At 43.4% G+C, this 23,379-nt stretch overlaps 1 protein-coding gene across 2 annotated transcripts; it reads right to left on the bottom strand.

Annotated features, from left to right (window-relative positions):
• Positions 1–95: 95 nt before the first annotated feature.
• LOC133576338 (cysteine-rich protein 2-like) lies at positions 96–23,370 on the bottom strand. 2 transcript variants are annotated; one of them, XM_061929490.1, is made up of 8 exons: positions 23,210–23,370; positions 21,419–21,513; positions 15,975–16,032; positions 10,643–10,765; positions 10,398–10,466; positions 903–997; positions 686–829; positions 96–606 (listed from the first exon to the last, which is right to left on the bottom strand). In XM_061929490.1, exons 1-7 carry the CDS (start codon positions 23,250–23,252, stop codon positions 713–715), a joined length of 600 nt encoding a protein of 199 aa, XP_061785474.1. In that variant the 5' UTR covers positions 23,253–23,370; the 3' UTR covers positions 96–606; positions 686–712. The 2 variants fall into 2 exon arrangements, with proteins under 2 accessions (XP_061785474.1, XP_061785475.1); XM_061929491.1 differs by having other exon boundaries at positions 772–829.
• Positions 23,371–23,379: the final 9 nt, after the last annotated feature.

Genomic DNA, 23,379 nt, shown 5'->3' with positions numbered 1-23,379 from the left:
ACACACCGGTACATACTGTACATGTACATACACTTTTTTTTAGAAGTTGAAAAACAAATAAAGGCCAGATGTGTGAGTACAGAATTTTTCACATGTGATATTGGAAAAGTTTTTTTATTCATACATTTGTGGCTCCTTAGTAGTGCTAGTTTAGTTGCACCCCATAATTAGCAACATCAGTACATCGCCGCAATGTTTTTATTTTATTACCTTTTAAATTAAAAACATTTGATTGCCTATTTAAATGTTCAAACTGTGTTCGGAACTGACAGATGTCCCCACCTACAGGTTGATGAGAAGGAACATTTAAAGGCATAATGATTTTTGGCATTTATTTGACAGATTTAGTTGTGTCTTACCATCAAAGTCTTACTGTATAAAATTATTTAAACATTCGGCAGATCTCCAAATAGAACAAGATCTTTGTCCTACAGTCAGACTTTCCACACTAATAATACATGACAGCTCGAGCAATAAAGACAGTCGTGAGGACATATGAAATAGAAGCTATTTTGCCTCCACAGAATGATTGTGTGTCTGTGATGTGCTGTGTTCCGTGTTAAGCATTGTCGTAAATGTAGCTTCCCACTCCTCCCGTGTTCACACCTGCGGAGAACAGGAATCATTAACATAACAATCTCGTTGATATGAGAATATTTCTGCAGGCATTGAAGCCTTGAGACACCTTCACAGGTTTGTTGCCATTGTGACATCAAGGAAAGAAGCTTCTGTCTTTTGCTTCAATATATTTTTTCGATTTTGGACGGATACCTTTTGGTCCAAACAGCGCAGCGTAGCATGGTTTGTGGCAATATGGCTGCCCCTCGTGCTGAAACAGGACAGAATGGACCGCTCTCATTTGTTACCTTCATAAAAATGCAATGGACCGCCTGTCTCCTCACCTCGGCGTGACCACCCGCCGTCAGCGTCTTACTGCATCTCTCGCAGCGCAGACATGGCTGGTGCCAGTTTTTCCCCAGAGAGGACACCTTCTCAGCTGCAAACATACACAGCAACCATGGTGACCACAGAACACATTCTCGTACGCTGAGAGAAACAAATGGACAAAGAATTTGGACACAGCTCTTAATGAATGACTCTTTGAAGATGGACTCGACCAGAGGTGGCTTAAGTGGCCCACTGAGTCGTTTGGTTTATAGCGAGGTGTTTCCCAAATGCAATACTTGTTTTTACTGACCTTTGTCAAGTTCACTAGGGTGTCACAATCTGATATTGTCATCAGATATCGTCCAATATCAGTAAAAACAACCAAGTATGGAGTTACATTAGCTTGCATCTAAACTCGTCTAAAAAAACAAGTTTATCCATCCATCCATTTTCTACTGCTTGTCCCTTTTGGGGTTTGTGGGGGTGCTGGAGCCTGCTACTTTCTAAATACAAACCCCGTTTCCATTTGAGTAGGGAAATTGTGTTAGATGTAAATATAAACGGAATACAATGATTTGCAAATCCTTTTCAACCCATATTCAATTGAATGCACTACAAAGACAAGATATGATGTTCAAACTCATAAACTTTATTTATTTTTTGCAAATAATAATTAACTTAGAATTTCATGGCTGCAACACGTGCCAAAGTAGTTGGGAAAGGGCATGTTCACCACTGTGTTACATGGCCTTTCCTTTTAACAACACTCAGTAAACGTTTGGGAACTGAGGAGACACATTTTTTAAGCTTCTCAGGTGGAATTCTTTCCCATTCTTGCTTGATGTACAGCTTAAGTTGTTCAACAGTCCGGGGTCTCCAGTGTGGTATTTTAGGCTTCATAATGCGCCACACTTTTTCAATGGGAGACAGGTCTGGAGTACAGGCAGGCCAGTCTAGTACTCGCACTCTTTTACTATGAAGCTACATTGATATAACACGTGGCTTGGCATTGTCTTGCGGAAATAAGCAGGGGCGTCTATGGTAACGTTGCTTGGATGGCAACATATGTTGCTCCAGACTTCCCCCCACATTCGACCCATACCAGTTTGCTTATCGCCCTAACCGCTCCACAGAGGACGCCATCTCCTCTACACTGCACCTGAGCTTAGAACATCTGGAAGGAAAGAACACACGTGCGGATGTTGTTCCTGGACTTCAGCTCAGCATTCAACACCATCATCCCGCAGCACTTGGTGAGCAAACTGGTCCTCCTTGGATTCAGTAACCCCCTTTGCAACTGGCTGCTTGACTTCCTCACAGACAGACCCCAATCTGTGAGAGTGGGCAACAACACCTCCAGTGCCATCTCCCTGAGCACCGGCTCCCCCCAGGGCTGCGTCCTGAGTCAGCTGCTGTTCACGTTGATGACTCATGACTGCTGCCCCCGGTCCACTACTAACCACATTGTGAAGTATGCGGACGACACGACAGTAGTGGGCCTCATCCGTGACAACAACGACATGGACTACAGGGAGGAGATGAAACATCTGGTTGACTGGTGCAGAACCAACAACCTGGTTCTGAATGTCAACAAGACCAAGGAGATCATCGTTGACTTCAGGAAGCACCAGTCCAGCCACGCTCCACTCTACATCAACGGCACAGCGGTGGAGATAGTAAGTAGCACCAAGTTCCTGGGGGTGCAGATAACTGACAATATCACCTGGTCCCTACACACTCTTGTAAAAAGAGCTCAGCAGCGCATGCTCTTTTTGCGTCGGATGAAAAGAGCACAGCTCCCTCCCCCCATTCTCAGCACATTCTACAGAGGCACTATAGAGAGCCTGCTGACCAACAGCATCTCTGTCTGGACTGGAGCCTGCAATGCCTCAGACTGGAAGTCTCTCCAGAGAGTGGTGAGGACGGCGGAAAAGATCATCAGGACTCCTCTTCCTCCTATCCAGGAGATCGCAAAAAGCCGCTGCCTGACCAGGGCTCAGAAAATCTGCAAAGACTTCTCCCACCCCCACCAAGGACTGTTTTCACTGCTGGACTCTAGAAAGAGGTTCCGCAGCCTCCGAAGCAGAAACTCCAGGTTCTGTAACAGCTTCTTCCCTCAGGTCGTAAGACTCTTGAACGCATCATAATTAAATTAAATTATCCCCTCAACCCCCCCCAAAATGGATTAACTCACTGGAATAAAAAAGACAATATAACATACATCCATAAACGTGGACGCATGTGAAAAAGTGCAATATATCTATTTGTACAGTAATCTATTTATTTATTTATATATATTTATTTATTTTATATATATATTATATATATTATTTATATATATTTATTTATTTATTTATATATGCACCTTATTGCTTTCTTATCCTGCACTACCATGTGCTTATGTAACGAAATTTCGTTCTTATCTGTGCTGTAATGTTCAAATTTGAATGAAAATAAAAAGGAAGTCTAAGACTAAGTCTAAAACCTGTATGTACCTTACAGCATTAATGGCGCCTTCACAGGTGTGTAAGTTACCCATGTCTTGGGCACTAATACACCCCCATACCATCACAGATGCTGGCTTTTCAACTTTGCGCCTATAACAATCCGGACGGTTCTTTTCCTCTTTGGTCCGGAGGACACGACATCCACAGTTTCCAAAAACAATTTGAAATGTGGACTCGTCAGACCACAGAACACTTTTCCACTTTGTATCAGTCCATCTTAGATGAGCTCAGGCCCAGCGAAGCCGACGGCGTTTCTGGGTGTTGTTGATAAACGGTTTTCGCCTTGCATAGGAGAGTTTTAACTTGCACTTACAGATGTAGCGACCAACTGTAGTTACTGACAGTGGGTTTCTGAAGTGTTCCTGAGCCCATGTGGTGATATCCTTTACACACTGATGTCGCTTGTTGATGCAGTACAGCCTGAGGGATCGAAGGTCACGGGCTTAGCTGCTTACGTGCAGTGATTTCTCCAGATTCTCTGAAACCTTTGATGATATTACGGACTGTAGATGGTGAAATCCCTAAATTCCTTGCAATAGCTGGTTGAGAAAGGTTTTTCTTAAAAAGTTCAACAATTTGCTCACGCATTTGTTGACAAAGTGGTGACCCTTGCCCCCTCCTTGTTTGTGAATGACTGAGCATTTCATGGAATCTACTTTTATACCCAATCATGGCACCCACCTGTTCCCAATTTGCCTGTTCACCTGTGGGAAGTTCCAAATAAGTGTTTGATGAGCATTCCTCAACTTTATCAGTATTTATTGCCACCTTTCCCAACTTCTTTGTCACGTGTTGCTGGCATCAAATTCTAAAGTTAATGATTTGCAAAAAAAAAAACGTTTATCAGTTTGAACATCAAATATGTTGTCTTTGTAGCATATTCAACTGAATATGGGTTGAAAATGATTTGCAAATCATTGTATTCCATTTATATTTACATCTAACACAATTTCCCAACTCATATGGAAACGGGGTTTGTAAATATTTCAACATGAGAACCCTCTAGACGTGACTGCTCGCTGACTGCTCGCTGTTTCGAAAAAGCTAAGTATCGTTCTATTTGTGTGCTTTTAAATTGTTCTGCAGCTTTCTTTATTACTTTCTCAACATATTTAGTAGTACTATTTAACTTGCAAATCACCCGATCTCTGTCTCTCCACCCCTCCCGCAGCTAGCTAGCAGCTAGCTGCTAAGCTAACGAAGCTAGCGCGGAGAAAGGCGTCGCCGGGCGCCGGTCAGAAGGAGTCTACTCCTGCACACCGTGACCAGGACTTCTCGGAAGACAGCAGGAACTTCACTCGGTGACAGAAAACACCGTGAGTATGGCTTCCTGCGCGTCTTGCACCTTACTCACGGAGAGGCTGGCTCTGCTAGAGGGCCGTGTCCGCCAGTTAGAGCAGAGTAATCTCGTAACTTTAGATGTTGCGGACACATCTGCTAGCGTTAGCTGTAGCGAGCTAACTAGCCCAGCCTGTAGCAGTCCTAAGCGGCCTACAAGCTACGGTGTACCGGTTGAGACGCATAATAGATTTAGCTCTTTAGCTAGTCCTACACCCCAGTCTACCGGGCACCACACCTTAGTCATAGGGGACTCCATCACCCGAAACATAAAGCTTAGCAAACCAGCCACAATTAAGTGCATCCCGGGGGCCCGAGCACCTGACATAGAGGCTAATCTTAGGGAGCTAACTCGCAACAGGCCTAGTAAACACGTACGACAGGCTAATCGCACCACTAGTTATGCGAATATAGTTGTACACGTTGGCTCCAATGACACTAGAATGAGACAGTCAGAGATTACAAAGAGAAACATAGCCAGGACTTGTGATCTCGCTAGAAAGATGTCCAGGCATCGAGTAATTGTCTCTGGCCCCCTGCCTGCGAGAGGCAATGATGAGAGATATAGCAGATTAGTCTCGCTTAACAAGTGGCTGGCTAGCTTCTGTAGACAACAGGGACTAACGTTTATTGATAATTGGCCCTCTTTCTGGGGCAAACCAGGCTTGCTGATGAGGGACGGCCTTCACCCTAACCAGGAAGGCGCCATCATCCTGTCTAAGAATATAGACTACTGTTTAAGTCACATTTGACTAACTACACTAGAGCAAGCCCGGTCACAGGCAATTACAGAGCCTGCTAGTCCGGGTGAGGAGTCAGTTAAGCTAGAACTAGCCAGCGCCAGGCTGGATAATTCCTGTACGCATAGCAATTTTCTTAGAATAACACACAACTCACATAATGTGTTTTCTGTTGTGAATGTGTCCGGGGTAGATATGCATTCTACTGAGGTGGCAAATCATGATGCGTTCAGTCGATCGCAGCATCAAGCAAACAATCTGAAAATTCCCGTCGTATCAATTCCTAGATATGGTCGAAACTATTTAAAGTGCACTACGTATAATAAACGCAACATTATTAATATTTCTACTACGGATAATTTAAACAAAAACTCGTCAAAACAGCCCAATACTTATAATATGGGCTTTTTAAACATAAGATCATTGTCTCCCAAAACGTTATTAGTTAATGAGGTCATTAGAGACAACAATCTTAACGTCATTGGTCTTAGCGAAACCTGGCTCAAACCAGACGAATTTTTTGCGCTAAATGAGGCATCTCCTCCTAACTATACGAATGCGCATATTGCCCGTCCCCTTAAAAGGGGTGGGGGGGTCGCACTAATATACAATGAAAACTTTAACCTTACCCCTAACCTAAATAATAAATACAAATCGTTTGAGGTGCTTACTATGAGGTCTGTCGCACCGCTGCCTCTCGATATGGCTGTTATCTACCGCCCCCCAGGGCCCTACTCGGACTTTATTAATGAATTCTCAGAGTTCGTTGCTGATCTAGTGACGCACGCAGACAATATAATCATAATGGGGGACTTTAATATCCATATGAATACCCCATCGGACCCTCAGTGCGTGGCGCTCCAGACTATAATTGATAGCTGTGGTCTTACACAAATAATAAATGAACCTACGCATCGCAACGGCAATACGATAGATCTAGTGCTGGTCAGGGGTGTCACCACCTCCAAAGTTATGGTACTCCCGTATACTAAAGTATTGTCCGATCATTACCTTATAAAATTCGAAGTTCTGACTCATTGTCAACAAACTAATAATAATAATAACTGCTATAGCAGCCGCAACATTAATGCCGCCACAACGATGACTCTTGCTGACCTACTGCCTTCGGTAATGGCACCATTCCCAAATTATGTCGGCTCTATTGATAACCTCACTAACAACTTTGACAATGCCCTGCGCAAAACCACTGATAGTATAGCACCGCTAAAACAAAAAAGGGCCCCTAAAAGGCGCACCCCATGGTTTACAGAGGAAACCAGAGCTCATAAATTATCATGTAGAAAGTTGGAACGCAAATGGCGCGCGACCAAGCTTGAGGTTTTCCATCAAGCATGGAGTGATAGTTTAATATCGTATAAACGCATGCTTACCTTAGCTAAAGCTAAATATTACTCAAATCTCATCCGCCTCAACAAAAACGACCCTAAATTTTTGTTTAGTACAGTAGCATCGCTAACCCAACAAGGGACTCCTCCCAATAGCTCCACCCACTCGGCAGATGACTTTATGAATTTCTTTAATAAGAAAATTGAACTCATTAGAAAGGAGATTAAAAACAACGCATCCCAGCTACAACTGGGTTCTATGAACACAGATACAACTGTATCTACGACGGATACTGCAATACAAAATAGTCTCTCTCTTTTTGATGAAATAACATTAGAGGAACTATTACAGCGTGTAAGTGGGATAAAACAAACAACATGTTTACTTGACCCACTTCCTGGGAAACTTATCAAGGAGCTTTTTGTATTATTAGGTCCATCAGTGCTAAATATTATAAACTTATCACTTTCCTCTGGCACTGTTCCCCTAGCATTCAAGAAAGCGGTTATTCATCCTCTGCTCAAAAGACCTAACCTTGATCCTGACCTCATGGTAAACTACCGACCGGTGTCCCACCTTCCCTTTATTTCGAAAATCCTCGAAAAAATTGTCGCACAGCAGCTAAATGAACACTTAGTGTCTAACAATCTCTGTGAACCTTTTCAATCCGGTTTCAGGGCAAATCACTCTACGGAGACAGCCCTCGCAAAAATGACTAATGATCTACTGCTAACGATGGATTCTGATGCGTCATCTATGTTGCTGCTTCTTGATCTTAGCGCTGCTTTCGATACCGTCGATCATAATATTTTATTAGAGCGTATCAAAACACGTATTGGTATGTCAGACTTAGCTTTGTCGTGGTTTAACTCTTATCTTACTGACAGGATGCAATGCGTCTCCCATAATAATGTGACCTCGGACTATGTTAAGGTAACGTGCGGAGTTCCTCAGGGTTCGGTTCTTGGCCCTGCACTCTTTAGTATTTACATGCTGCCGCTAGGCGACATCATACGCAAATACGGTGTTAGCTTTCATTGTTATGCTGATGACAGCCAACTCTACATGCCCCTAAAGCTGACCAACACGCCGGATTGTAGTCAGCTGGAGGCGTGTCTTAATGAAATTAAACAATGGATGTCCGCTAACTTCTTGCAACTCAACGCCAAGAAAACGGAAATGCTGATTATCGGTCCTGCTAAACACCGACATTTATTTAATAATACCACCTTAACATTTGACAACCAAACAATTACACAAGGCGAATCAGTAAAGAATCTGGGTATTATCTTCGACCCAACTCTCTCGTTTGAATCACACATTAAGAGTGTTACTAAAACGGCCTTCTTTCATCTCCGTAATATCGCTAAAATTCGTTCTATTTTATCCACTAGCGACGCTGAGATCATTATTCATGCGTTCGTTACGTCTCGTCTCGACTACTGTAACGTATTATTTTCGGGTCTCCCTATGTCTAGCATTAAAAAATTACAGTTGGTACAAAATGCGGCTGCTAGACTTTTGACAAGAACAAGAAAGTTTGATCATATTACGCCTATACTGGCTCACCTGCACTGGCTTCCTGTGCACTTAAGAAGTGACTTTAAGGTTTTACTACTTACGTATAAAATACTACACGGTCTAGCTCCGTCCTATCTTGTCGATTGCATTGTACCATATGTCCCGGCAAGAAATCTGCGTTCAAAGAACTCCGGCTTATTAGTGATTCCCAGAGCCCAAAAAAAGTCTGCGGGCTATAGAGCGTTTTCTATTCGGGCTCCAGTACTATGGAATGCCCTCCCGGTAACAATTAGAGATGCTACCTCAGTAGAAGCATTTAAGTCCCATCTTAAAACTCATTTGTATACTCTAGCCTTTAAATAGCCCCCCTGTTAGACCAGTTGATCTGTCGTTTCTTTTCTTTTCTCCTCTGCTCCCCTTTTCCTTGAGGGGGGGGGGGCACAGGTCCGGTGGCCATGGATGAAGTGCTGGCTGTCCAGAGTCGGGACCCGGGGTGGACCGCTCGCCTGTGCATCGGCTGGGAACATCTCTGCGCTGCTGACCCGTCTCCGCTCGGGATGGTGTCCTGCTGGCCCCACTATGGACTGGACTCTTACTATTATGTTGGATCCACTATGGACTGGACTCTCACAATATTATGTCAGACCCACTCGACATCCATTGCTTTCGGTCTCCCCTAGAGGGGGGGGGTTACCCACATATGCGGTCCTCTCCAAGGTTTCTCATAGTCATTCACATCGACGTCCCACTGGGGTGAGTTTTTCCTTGCCCGTATGTGGGCTTTGTACCGAGGATGTCGTTGTGGCTTGTGCAGCCCTTTGAGACACTTGTGATTTAGGGCTATATAAATAAAGATTGATTGATTGATTGATTGATAGACCTTGACACTCTTTTGATCCAATATAGTAAAGCTGCCTGAGGCTGAGCCGACCAGTGGCCACAATACGGAACAGCGTGATCTGATTTGGTCTCATCAGTGGATGTAGTATTGATGTTTTTACTTCTGATATTTTTACTTCATTTAGCTATTTTATGGTTGAAAATACTTAATTTAAGACAAAAATATGGTAGACTTTGCTTTAAAAAAACAAAAAAAAATCTGCATGTGGCAAAACCGCAATATTTGAAGCTTGATGTGACGACGGACAACTAACTGTACTTCAAGATAACAAAAGTCCTTTCCAGATGGTTAATAATAAACAGGTTAGTGTTTTTCATGCCTACCATCGTCCTGATTAATTTCACTTTATCAAACTTGTTCTAACATTCCACACTGCAAAATAATAAAAGTATAAATGACTCCTTCTGTTATTGTATTGGATAATATGGATATCAACTGAGTACTAGTCGGACACTCCTAAAGCTCACACAATCATTAGCCTATCATTATTATTTGCATTAATTAAAGGAACTGTATTATTTACATTTAGGCTATTTTTGTTTCACGTTTAAAATCGTTTTGTTTGGCATGTGGCTCATTGGAACTTTTTCACTTTGGCCTTTTGAGGCAAAAAAGTTTGGGCACCCCCAAGGCTAATCTTAATTTTTCATCTTAGACAATTTGTACAATTGTAGCGTTCATCTTGGTGGCAACACTTTAAGTCAAGTCATTGGACAGTAATTCTCTTCAAAATCCTGAAAAAAGTATTCCTAGAAGAGTGGAAGCCGTTCTCGCTGCAAAGACTACTAGGCCCCTTCTTTGGCTATTTTTAAGACCCTTCTTAAAACCCATTTTTATTCACTGGCTTTTAACCCAGCATGAGACTTTAAACTATTTTTAGCTTTTAACTTTTTTAACAGTTTTTAACTTTTGAACTGTTTTTTATCCAACAAACTGTTCTTAGGGTAATTTAGATTTGCTTTTTAAATGTGTATTTTTATTTCTGTTTTAATTGTTATTTTTTAGTCTGTCCTTTGCCTCTATTTCTTTGTGGTGGACAGCCCTTTGTTTTTCAACTGTGCTTGTTTTTAAAGGGCTTTATAAATAAAGTTGGTATGGTATGGTATGGTACTGTTTCTTAACTACAATACTTTTGTCCGGTTGCAGTGCACTCACCAAAGTAAACTGTTTTGTTGCAGCGGGGGCAGACGTTGGGCCCCTCTGTGACGGCAGAGAAGCTGGCAGCTGTGGAGGTAAAAAAAAAAATATATATATTGTCCAGAGCAAAATTAGTTGTCATAATTTCCTGTTATTCTCTTCAACAAAGCGACACCTATTATTCCTCAACATGATCTCAGAACTGTCTTGGTCTTTTCAGAAAGTGTACATCATTTTCTAGTTTTATTTGGCTTATTCCTCACCTTTCACCGGTCCCCGCACAGGAGCTTTTCTCTCCTCCGCTTTGGGTTCCGTGGTAACAGCCACAGGGCCCTCCACACTGGGAGCGGCGTATACGTAGCAGCCGGCTCCGCCAATGTTCACCCCTGAAACGCATTCAAAATTTCAATAACGCTCTGACACGCATGCAATAGGAGGCAAGACTTTAAACTGCTGACACCAAACAATGCACTTAATATAAATACAAATAAAAGTGATTGTGTTGTAAAGTGCATGGGTTTAGTCCCGTGAAATAAATCTGTCTTAAAAAATATATATAAAAATATATAATTCACTTCACTTCTTCCCAAAATGTACAAGTACAGTGTTCTTACAGGTGGTATTTCACCAAAGAGATACTTTGCACACATTTGTCTGAGGTCCCCTGTGGTGGACCTATTGCATTTTTACATAAGAATGATGGTTGATGCAAAAATGCATCAAAATGCAGAATCTAACTGACAAAAGTGTTACGGCTCAGGCTCCTGCCAACGCCGCTCATCCGTCTGTGCGCACCTCGGGACACGCTCACGGGTGCGCACATCCAGGGACGCGCCATGCGCGTCCCCGCCCTGCAGCAGCCGCAAGCTGCAATCACTCACCGGCAATCTACACTCCTGGGTCTGATGAGGGCAAGCTCAATAAAGGACCAGTGGACCCAAGGATCGGCGCGGGAACTTAGCTTTCTCATGGTGTACCGTAAGCAACAAGCTTTATGCTATATTCGTGTTTCCTCTCCGTGCTTTGATTTGTCCCTTGTCTTCTCCCGTGTCCCCGCAGTACCCTCCGTCGCCTGGAAAGTGAGCTGTGCGTCTCATTTTCCCCTGGATCTCCCTCTGGACTCTGACTGCTTCCTTCGTTCCTCGACCTCTTGCTCGCCCCTGGATTCCGACGCCTCTCTCTCGCCCCGGATAACCTGCCTGCCCCATGGACTTCCTCGTATCTCGTTCAACACGTTGGTAACACTCACTTCAGTTAACTACACACATAGTCTTACACCACACACTCTTGTATTCTAGTTCACACTCCATTTCCTTAGTTTAGTAGTATTGTTTGTTATTATTTTTATATATATATATATATATATATATATATATATATATATATATATATATATATATATATATATATATATATATATATATAATAAATAATTGTATATACTGCCCCCTGGTGTCTGAGCCGTCACCTTCCCTTTAGTCTAAACACAACAGTAAGTTCCCGCCAAAATTATTAAAGGACCTGACGGCACAGTTCCTTAGCCCCTCCCCAGTGACTTTAGTTCCGCCCCTGTGAATTTTTTTTTTTTCTGCCTCTTGCCCCATTCACCATGTCTTTTTCTTTTTTTCGCTCCACACCGGAGGAGTTGTCTTGTCCTGCCAAACAGTCGTGGAAAGGCATGTTTAGCAGTGATGTGAGCAAGGAGGAATTTTCTCGCCGCCTGGACACCCTCTTTCCACCCTCAGTGTCTGTTCCTCAGTCTACTGGAAGCGTCTGGAATCCGCCTTTGGAGGGGGGGAATGGTACCGACAGCCGTGCTGGTGAGGTAGCACAGCTGCGGCCAGCAAGACCGCTACCATCGATCTTTCAGTTTGCCTGGCCGCACCCACCAACCACGCTACCAGCACTTGTCCCCGAGCTAGCGTCCGAGCTAGCACTTGTCCCCGAGCTAGCGTCCGAGCCAGCACTTGTCCCCGAGCTAGCGTCCGAGCTAGCACCTGTTCCTCGGCTAGCGTCCGAGCTAGCACCTGTCCCTCGGCTAGCGTCCGAGCTAGCACCTGTCCCTCGGCTAGCGTCCGAGCTAGCACCTGTCCCTCGGCTAGCGTCCGAGCTAGCACCAGTCCCTCGGCTAGCGTCCGAGCTAGCACCAGCCCCTCGGCTAGCGTCCGAGCTAGCACCAGCCCCTCGGCTAGCGTCCGAGCTAGCACCAGCCCCTCGGCTAGCGTCCGAGCTAGCACCAGCCCCTCGGCTAGCGTCCGAGCTAGCACCAGCCCCTCGGCTAGCGTTCGAGCTAGCACCAGCCCCTCGGCTAGCGTCCGAGCTAGCACCAGCCCCTCGGCTAGCCTCCGAGCTAGCACCAGCCCCTCGGCTAGCCTCCGAGCTAGCACCAACCCCTCGGCTAGTCTCCGAGCTAGCACCAACCCCTCGGTTAGTCTCCGAGCTAGCACCAACCCCTCGGCTAGTCTCCGAGCTAGCACCAGTCCCCAGGCTGGCCCCCACGTCTCCACCAGCTCCCAGGCTGGCCTCGACCTCAGCACCTCGGCCTGCTCCGCCGACTCCAGCACCTCGGCCTGCTCCGCCGACTTCAGCACCTCGGCCAGCTCCTCAGCTGCCCTCCTCGTCTCCGGCTTTGACGTCCGCCGCTTCCACGGCTTTGACGTCTGCCGCTTCCACGCCGCCGATGACGTCTGCCGCTTCCACGCCGCCGCCGACGTCATATCCTCGTTTCCGGCGAGACGCACCATGGCACCAATCACGTCCGCCTTCCCGACGGCCAAGATGGTGGCCGTCCCTTGGTCGCCCGCCTCGCCGGCTTCAGCGGCGTTCTTCTCGCCGCCGTCATCAGACTCGCCCTCGGTGGATTCGGGGACATTTGGGTCGGCGACCCACCACCAATTCACCCCTCCGCCCTCCCTTGATTTTTTTTCCTGTGCCTTTTGTGGTACGACCTGTAGGACATCTGGGAGCTGTCCATAAGGAGGGGGGTACTGTTACGGCTCAGGCTCCTGCCAACGCCGCTCATCCGTCTGTGCGCACCTCGGGACACGCCCACGGGTGCGCGCGTCCCCGCCCTGCAGCAGCCGCAAGCTGCAATCACTCACCGGCAATCTACACTCCTGGGTCTGATGAGGGCAAGCTCAATAAAGGACCAGTGGACCCAAGGATCGGCGCGGGAACTTAGCTTTCTCATGGTGTACCGTAAGCAACAAGCTTTATGCTATATTCGTGTTTCCTCTCCGTGCCTTGATTTGTCCCTTGTCTTCTCCCGTGTCCCCGCAGTACCCTCCGTCGCCTGGAAAGTGAGCTGTGCGTCTCATTTTCCCCTGGATCTCCCTCTGGACTCTGACTGCTTCCTTCGTTCCTCGACCTCTTGCTCGCCCCTGGATTCCGACGCCTCTCTCTCGCCCCGGATAACCTGCCTGCCCCATGGACTTCCTCGTATCTCGTTCAACACGTTGGTAACACTCACTTCAGTTAACTACACACATAGTCTTACACCACACACTCTTGTATTCTAGTTCACACTCCATTTCCTTAGTTTAGTAGTATTGTTTGTTATTATTTTTATATATATATATAAAATAAATAATTGTATATACTGCCCCCTGGTGTCTGAGCCGTCACCTCCCCTTTAGTCTAAACACAACAAAAAGTGTCCTAATGCAACTTTTTTACTCCCTATACCAATATTAGAGCTTTGATTATTGGCTGATTCCAATATAATTGGATACGATATCAGCACGACACATACATACTTTTATTATTTTGTAGTGTGGTATATTAGAAAAGGTTTGATCAAATATACATCCATAACATATAGGTATGTGTATATATTACTATGAAACGTTTTTTTGTTAGTTTTTTTAAAGACTAAGCTTTGTGGTTTATTATTGGCTGACATTTAGTTTTTTTTCTCAATGTGCTTTTTGTTGCTTTCTTAATTTTTGCTGGTGTTTTTTGTAATGTGCCTAGGGCCAATAACAAACGAGTGTGTCCTCTGTGCCGCACTTTATGAGCACCCCTGCTGTTTATGGCCACTAAAGTCTTAGTACTGTAGTATATTTGTTCATCCTATGGTCACGTATGGGACGTGAGTCAGCTTACGTCAGCGCCGGAAGTAGTACAATCAGCTGTTCACTTGGCGGGTTTTTCCTTTTTGATAAAGAGGGAATAAACGGGGATGTCCTCCTTTAACTGCCACCTTGTTTTATCATATATTACTGCCTTTGCACATGTCAATGTTTACTTTTTTTGCATAGAAATCAATACCAAATCCGTACTTTGGAGCAATGTTCACAGACTCCAGTATTTGGCTTGTTAGCTTCCTGTTGCAGTTGATGATGACAGTGGGCTCTGTGACCGACAGAAGGGTCTTGGCTCGACAATAGCGCGTCTTTTATCGCTCACCTTTACAGAACCTACAGTTTGTGGAAGACGTGGCAGAACTTCCAGCAGAGCACCGCATTGCTGGATACAGGAAGTCGATTGATTGCTGCCCAGAATGTGTGAGTGCCTTTCTTATGATGCATCCTCAAAACTCCCATCGCATGCAGAAAGATGCTAGAAAATGTTTGATGCATTGCAACTGTCAGTCTTACTGCATTGTTGCAGCTCGATGATTTGTGTGCATGTCATCCCATGTGCGTTTACGAGACGAGCGGGTGAATTGTCCGGCCATGCTCAGGGGGTGTTCCAGGTGTCGAGAGCAGCGGGATGTGAGGCTGAAGAGAGCCGAGGCTTGCGGGCGTTTTCAGGGGTTAAAATGTGTGCCCGTTGGCGGGTCTGTTGGCCACTCTCCGGGTGAGGGTGTCACTATTGTCATATCAATACTTTTTTTCAAAAATTTTCGCGATCGACTGGTATGGTTCCAAAGATCGAATGGTCAATCGCGATGGACGGTTTGGCAAACCCTGCAGTAGGTTGAATTATGCGGACACCTTTGTTACTGGATACTTTCTAATACGCTTCTTCTGTCTTGGAGACTTTGTATGTGTAAGTAATATGCAACTATAATTATTTTATACTTGTTTTTCTTGACGAATATGCTGTTTTAGGCAATATTGTTCAATGAAGGACACTTATTACATACTGTATGTCTAGCTTGTGTGCTACTGTGGGCTTAGCTCTTGTGTAGCTGCTAGCGCCTAGTAGCCTCTAGCCTACCATTATTACTTTTGGAAATGACTTGACTAAAATTCAAGAAAAAAGCAACTGGAGGACATTTAGATGTTAACTGGCTGTCCAGTTTTGCACACGTAAACACCATGCAGGACTGCTTTTATCGGACATTGTATCTCACATTTTACATGCAAGCGTATATCTTCTGATATTTTTTTTTTTGCTGATATTGTACCAATATCTGATATCAATATTGGATCGATATACCTACCTAAAAACCTTGTTAATATGACCGTAGTAATAGTATTCACTGGATACCTGTGTCGATTGCACAGGACAATCCAAAAGAAAATAATCTAAACAAAAAAATATGGTATATGATATTCCCCCCAATCAATTATTTAATGCAAAAACATTGCAATTGTAAGTTAGATTTATTTGTGTGTGTTTCTGGAGGTTAATGTGAGTGAAATCCACCTTTAGGCCCGAAGAGTGCAGCATAGCATGGTTTGTGGCAGAAAGGCTTTCCCTCATGCTGCAAAATAAAAGAACATGTAGAGGTTAAACAGTAAACACAGCACACTAAAAATAATTACATATGTTAGCAATGATACTTTAAATAGTTAACTTCTATTGTATATAGTAGGGATGCGCCGATTGATCAGCCATAGAATCGAATTTCCATGAAAAAGTATGTGATTGTCCAGTATTGATTAATGCCTTTCAATGCAAATAAAAAAATCAATCCCCTCTGGCTGATACTTAATTTATTTTTGAACTCACGCATCGCAACGATAATACGATAGATCTAGTGCTCGTCAGGGGTGTCACCACCTCCAAAATTATGATACTACCGTATACTAAAGTAATGTCTGATCATTACCTTATAAAATTCGAAGTTCTGACTCATTGTCAACAAGCTAATAATAATAATAACTGCTATAGCAGCTGCAACATTAATGCTGCCACAACAATGACTCTTGCTGACCTACTGCCTTCGGTAATGGCACAATTCCCAAATTATGTCGGCTCTATTGATAACCTCACTAACAACTTTGACGATACACTGCGCGAAACCATTGATAGTATAAAACCGCTAAAGCAAAAAAGGGCCCCTAAAAGGCGCACCCCATGGTTTACAGAAGAAACTAGAGCTCATAAATTATCATGTAGAAAGCTGGAACGCAAATGGCGCGCAACTAAACTTGAGGTTTTCCATCAAGTATGGAATGATAGTTTAATAACTTATAAACGCATGTTTACCTTAGCTAAAGCTAAATATTACTCAAATTTCACCCGCTTCAACAAAAACGATCCTAAATTTTTGTTTAGTACAGTAGCATCGCTAACCCAACAAGGGACTCCTCCCAGTAGCTCCACCCACTCGGCAGAAGACTTTATGAATTTCTTTAATAAGAAAATTGAACTCATTAGAAAGGAGATTAAAGACAACGCATCCCAGCTACAACTGGGTTATATTAACACAGATACGACTGTATATACGACAGATACCGTCCTCCAAAATAGTCTCTCTCTTTTTGATGAAATAACATTAGAGGAATTATTACGGCGTGTAAGTGGGATAAAACAAACAACATGTTTACTTGACCCACTTCCTGGGAAACTTATCAGGGAGCTTTTTGTATTATTAGGTCCATCAGTGCTAAATATTATAAACTTATCACTTTCTCTCTGGCACTGTTCCCCTAGCATTCAAAAAACCGGTTATTCATCCTCTGCTCAAAAGACCTAACCTCGATCCTGACCTCATGGTAAACTACCGACCGGTGTCCCACCTTCCGTTCATTTAGAAAATCCTCGAAAGAATTGTTGCACAGCAGCTAAATGAACACTTAGTGTCTAACAATTTCTGTGAACCTTTTCAATCCGGTTTCAGGGCAAATCACTCTACGGAGACAGCCCTCGCAAAAATTACTAATGATCTATTGCTAACGATGGATTCTGATGCGTCATCTATGTTGCTGCTTCTTGATCTTAGCGCTGCTTTCGATACCGTCGATCATAATATTTTATTAGAGCGTATCAAAACACGTGTTGGTATGTCAGACTTAGCCTTGTCTTGGTTTAACTCTTATCTTACTGACAGGATGCAGTGCGTCTCCCATTACAATGTGACCTCGGACTATGTTAAGGTAACGTGCGGAGTTCCCCAGGGTTCGGTTCTTGGCCCTGCACTTTTCAGTACTTACATGCTGCCGCTAGGCGATATCATACGCAAATACGGTGTTAGCTTTTACTGTTATGCTGATGACACCCAACTCTACATGCCCCTAAAGCTGACCAACACGCCGGATTGTAGTCAGCTGGAGGCGTGTCTTAATGAAATTAAACAATGGATGTCCGCTAACTTTTTGCAACTCAACGCTAAGAAAACGGAAATGCTGATTATCGGTCCTGCTAGACATCGACATTTATTTAATAATACCACCTTAACATTTGACAACCAAACAATTACCGTATTTTTCGGACTATAAGTCGCAGTTTTTTTCATAGTTTATGAAAGTTGCATAATGTTTTTTTCTTTCTTTATTATGCATTTTCGGCAGGTGCGACTTATACTCCGGTGCAACTTATACTCCGAAAAATACGGTACACAAGGCGACTCGGTAAAGAATCTGGGTATTATCTTCGACCCAACTCTCTCGTTTGAGTCACACATTAAGAGTGTTACTAAAACAGCCTTCTTTCATCTCCGTAATATCGCTAAAATTCGTTCCATTTTGTCCACTCGCGACGCTGAGATCATTATTCATGCGTTCGTTACATCTCGTCTCGATTACTGTAACGTATTATTTTCGGGTCTCCCTATGTCTATCATTAAAAGATTACAGTTGGTACACAATGTGGCTGCTAGACTTGTGACAAGAACAAGAAAGTTTGATCATATTAGCCTATACTGGCTCACCTGCACTGGCTTCCTGTGCACTTAAATGGGAAAATTATCACCAGACCTATGTAAGCGTCAATATATACCTTGATGTTGCAGAAAAAAGACCATATATTTTTTTAACCGATTTCCGAACTCTAAATGGGTGAATTTTGGCGAATTACCGGTAAACGCCTTTCTAATATTCGCTCTCGGAGGGATGACGTCACAGCGTGACGTCGCATCGAGAAGCAATCCGCCATTTTCTCAAACACCGGGTCAAAACAGCTCTGTTATTTTCCGTTTTTTCGACTGTTTTCCGTACCTTGGAGACATCATGCCTCGTCGGTGTGTTGTCGGAGGGTGTAACAACACGAACAGGGACGGATTCAAGTTGCACCAGTGGCCCAAAGATGCGAAAGTGGCAAGAAATTGGACGTTTGTTCCGCACACTTTACCGACGAAAGCTATGCTACGACAGAGATGGCAAGAATGTGTGGATATCCTGCGACACTCAAAGCAGATGCATTTCCAACGATAAAGTCAAAGAAATCTTCCGCCAGACCCCCATTGAATCTGCCGGAGTGTGTGAGCAATTCAGGGACAAAGGACCTTGGTAGCACGGCAAGCAATGGCGGCAGTTTGTTCCCGCAGACGAGCGACCTAAACCCCCCTGGATGTCTTGGCTCACACCGTCCCAAGATGATCAAGAGAAGAATATCGACCCTAGCTTCCCTGGCCTGCTGACATGAGGGTATGTCTGCAGAATATATTAATTGATGAAAATTGGGCTGTCTGCACTCTCAAAGTGCATGTTGTTGCCAAATGTATTTCATATGCTGTAAACCTAGTTCATAGTTGTTAGTTTCCTTTAATGCCAAACAAACACATACCAATCGTTGGTTAGAAGGCGATTGCCGAATTCGTCCTCGCTTTCTCCCGTGTCGCTGGCTGTCGTGTCGTTTTTGTCGGTTTCGCTTGCATACGGTTCAAACCGATATGGCTCAATAGCGTCAGTTTCTTCTTCAATTTCGTTTTCGCTACCTGCCTCCACACTACAACCATCCGTTTCAATACATTCGTAATCTGTTGAATCGCTTAAGCCGCTGAAATCCGAGTCTGAATCCGAGCTAATGTCGCTATAGCTTGCTGTTCTTTCCGCCATGTTTGTTTGTGTTGGCTTCACTTTTTGACGTCACAGGAAAATGGACGGGTGGTTAAAATCAGGCACTTTGAAGCTTTTTTTAGGGATATTGCGTGATGGGTAAAATTTTGAAAAAAACTTCGAAAAATATAATAAGCCACTGGGAACTGATTTTTAATGGTTTTAACAATTCTGAAATTGTGATAATGTTCCCCTTTAAGATGTGACTTTAGGGATTTACTACTTACGTATAAAATACTACACGGTCTAGCTCCAGTCTATCTTGTCGATTGTATTGTACCATACTGTATGTCCCGGCAAGAAATCTGCGTTCAAAGAACTCCGGCTTATTAGTGATTCCCAGAGCCCAAAAAAAGTCTGCGGGCTATAGAGCGTTTTCTATACGAGCTCCAGTACTATGGAGTGCCCTCCTGGTAACAGTCTGCTACCTTAGTAGAAGCATTTAAGTCCCATCTTAAAACTAATTTGTATACTCTAGCCTTTAAATAGACCCTCTATTTAGACCAGTTGATCTGCCGTTTCTTTTTTTTTTCTCCTCTGCCCCCCTCTCCCTTGTGGAGGGGGAGTTACACAGGTCCGGTGGCCATGGATGAAGTGCTGGAGTCGGAACCCAGGGTAAACCGCTAGCCTGTGCATCGGTTGGGGACATCTCTGCGCTGCTGACCCGTCTCCGCTCGGGATGGTTTCCTGCTGGCCCCACTATGGACTGGACTCTCACTATTATGTTGGATCCACTATGGACTGGACTTTCGCTGATATGTTGGATCCACTATGGCCTGGACTTTCACAATATTATGTCAGACCCACTCGACATCCATTGCTTTCGGTCTCCCCTAGAGGGGTGGGGGTTACCCACATATGCGGTCCTCTCCAAGGTTTCTCATAGTCACATCGACGTCCCACTGGGGTGAGTTTTTCCTTGCCCTTATGTGGGCTCTGTACTGAGGATGTCGTTGTGGCTTGTGCAGCCCTTTGAGACACTTGTGATTTAGGGCTATATAAATAAACATTGATTGATTGATTGATATTTTTGGTACCCAAGATGGCAAAGGCGGCTTAGCAGCTGTTTATGTCCATGTACAGCGTGGAGCCGCGCCCCTAAGTTAATAATCATCACCTCTGTTAAGGCAAAAAAAAAAATCTTATATGTAACGTTATCACTGGAGGTCTGGGAGACTAGGATGAACATGTTACAGCCCATAAGAACAAGCCAGTGCAGCCATGCTATCAATAAGTTAGCCGCCAAGATAGCTTGAAACAACACAATAATTTAGTGTTCAGTAAAATTCAAGAAGTGTAGACAGAAGCAAGTTACAGCAGACCGTAAGGAGATATTATCAAGACATTAGCAAGTAGATCAGTAAGAGTTAGAGAGCGCATAATATAACAACGACTGTTGTTTCTTTATAGCAGCCAAGCGTATATGTAAGAGGAGGGCAGATCGATTTATATATCGGTAGTGTCGATACCAAGGGTATATCAGTATATGATTGATACTCAAGAGATGAGATCAATATTACTATTTTCACAAAAACATTTTTTGTCATTTTTGTTAACGTTAGACAATTCAGAGAATAATTCCGTAGAGGAGAATTTTGAGGACAAAAATCAAATTTTCAAATGAGGTATTAGTTTTTACTTTTGTTTATTTGTTGATATTGTTAAATGCCAAAAGCACTCACCATAAATACATTTGAACATTTAATATATGTGATTGGTATTGGTATTGGCCTATCTGACTCACGGATAATCGGAGTTGGCAGCATAAAACCCTGATCGGAGCATCCCTATCTAGTCCTTCTCTGTACTCAATAATCATTGGATAAAGCTGTTAAAACCGTTGCGTGTGTGTTTAATCATGCACAGTACCTCAGCGTGGCCTCCAGCGTTCAGAGTCTTGCTGCAGCGCTCACATTTCAGACAGAACTTGTGCCAGTCCTTGCCTAAAGAGGACACTTTCTCCGCTGTGGAAGAACAAACACACCAAATATGATCTAAGTAACTTTTGTAACTGTATGTAGAAATGGCGCTGCTGCATAATGAAGTGGCAGATGGTTACATCAGAATCAGAATAGTTTTTATTGCCATTGTTTGAGAACGGGTTCAGCTTTGTGCGCTTTAAATTTCTTACGTCCTTTGTGTTCTTGAATGCTTCCCTCTTGTTTTCATGAGTTCTTTACTTTATTTTGTGGCCCAGAGTTTGTCAGTTCAATTCTCGCTGCAGCCCGCTGGCCATTGGGGATTTGTTCACTTCAATTGTCCTAAATACCACTGTGCTGTATTTATTATTTGATTGCTATGACCTCCACCAAGGCACTCATGTTGTCAGTGACCTCTGGTGTGGAATCAACCAAGCAAATACCTTTTACATTTTTCTCCGGCATGAGGTCCAGAATGTTTCACTTTTTTAGGTCCAAATTTACCATAGCACAATATTTATTTTTTTGCATTGTTTAGTTAGTAAATAAGAAATGTTGTTCTGTTACAATGTTACAGTAAAAAAGCAAACAATATCAATAATCAACATGACATAAAAAGTTTCAAGTAAACGTCACATGAAATATTGAAGTGTAATTCTGGTCTTGTCGTCCCATCCCAGGCCGAGGCACGACGCGGATGCGTAGTTTGATTAAAAGAGACGTCGGAGACGCTTTGCTGAACCAAAAGTTGCTTTATTACAAGCCAGCGTCATTTAAACAGGTCTGCAATTCCCGGAGGAATCTAGGTCAAAAATGGAGGATTCCTAACCTGGAGAAGCCAAACCATCAGTTTAAATATTCCTTCTTTCTAACCCGGCCGTATTGGCCTGTGTTGCAATGTTAAGATTTCATCATTGATATATGAACTATCAGACTGCGTGGTCGGTAGTAGTGGGTTTCAGTAGGCCTTTAAGTCATAACTTAAAGGTTGGTGTTTGAACTAGACAGGTAGTCTCCTCTCAAGGATAGGGCTATCACTTTTGCATTCCGAAGTCCCAATTAGGGCCTCCTTCCTATGAGAAGTGATCCAATTCACCTGCGAATATCAAACTAAGGGGCCTTATCTTATCATGTGCTCAAACTGAAATACCACTATGTACTCAAACTTGAAGCTTTTGAGTGATTGAAAAGTTTATTGACATCTTAAATAATTGAATCCATGTAATGCATTAAATGGCACAAAAAGCCAAAAGACTTGTTTCCATTGTGGTCCCTTAAATATTCATCGCATGTGATACATTCAATAATAAAACATATATAACCTGTAACATGTATATAAAAAATATGTTTAAAAATTGATAAATTATGCATATCTACACAGTATACATGTCAGGTGATTTGAAAAACAATATATACTTGCTTTCTCCAAGATGAATATGAACATTCACCATATGTAGAACATAATATGAGTTAATTAATACACTTCATTATTAATGAGAGCTTCATAATTTCACCTTTTTGAGCCCATATTGTTAAAAGATAAAACATGAGTCACTCACATTTGATGATGACAATACGTCAGATGTTATTTGATGAAGATGGACACCAGAATGAATGTCTAATAATTACAAGTGGAAAATGCCGAAATGACGATAAAAGACGTTAACAAATGAATTATACGTTACATGATGAACGAGAAGGCGCGCGCCCACTACCAAACACACGAAACACGTGCACTCACCAAAAAACACCGTCTTTTCGCATTTTGGGCATTTGGAAGACATGGTGTTCACGGCACGGCAAAGGTTTTTTGTCCGGGTTTGGTCGCTGGTTCGGTGGTCGCTCGTCTGCCGCGCCAGGAGTCAGGACACCTCAAGAGGATGTTAGCAATTACATTTGCGGCCCCGCCCC

Source organism: Nerophis lumbriciformis, linkage group LG34, assembly GCF_033978685.3.
Source record: "Nerophis lumbriciformis linkage group LG34, RoL_Nlum_v2.1, whole genome shotgun sequence".
NCBI classification, from domain to species: domain Eukaryota; kingdom Metazoa; phylum Chordata; class Actinopteri; order Syngnathiformes; family Syngnathidae; genus Nerophis; species Nerophis lumbriciformis.
Note: the sequence above shows the minus strand (reverse complement) of the source record. Positions and strands in the feature narration are given on the sequence as shown.

Coding starts and splice junctions, on each gene's coding strand:
- LOC133576338 (XM_061929490.1), bottom strand. CDS start 23,252: ATGTCTTCCAAATGCCCAAAATGCGAAAAGACGGTGTTTTTTG. Junction 21,514..23,209: donor CGAAAAGACGGTGTTTTTTG/GTGAGTGCACGT, acceptor GTTCTTCCACAG/CGGAGAAAGTGTCCTCTTTA. Junction 998..10,397: donor CAACAAAACAGTTTACTTTG/GTGAGTGCACTG, acceptor GTATGTTTGCAG/CTGAGAAGGTGTCCTCTCTG.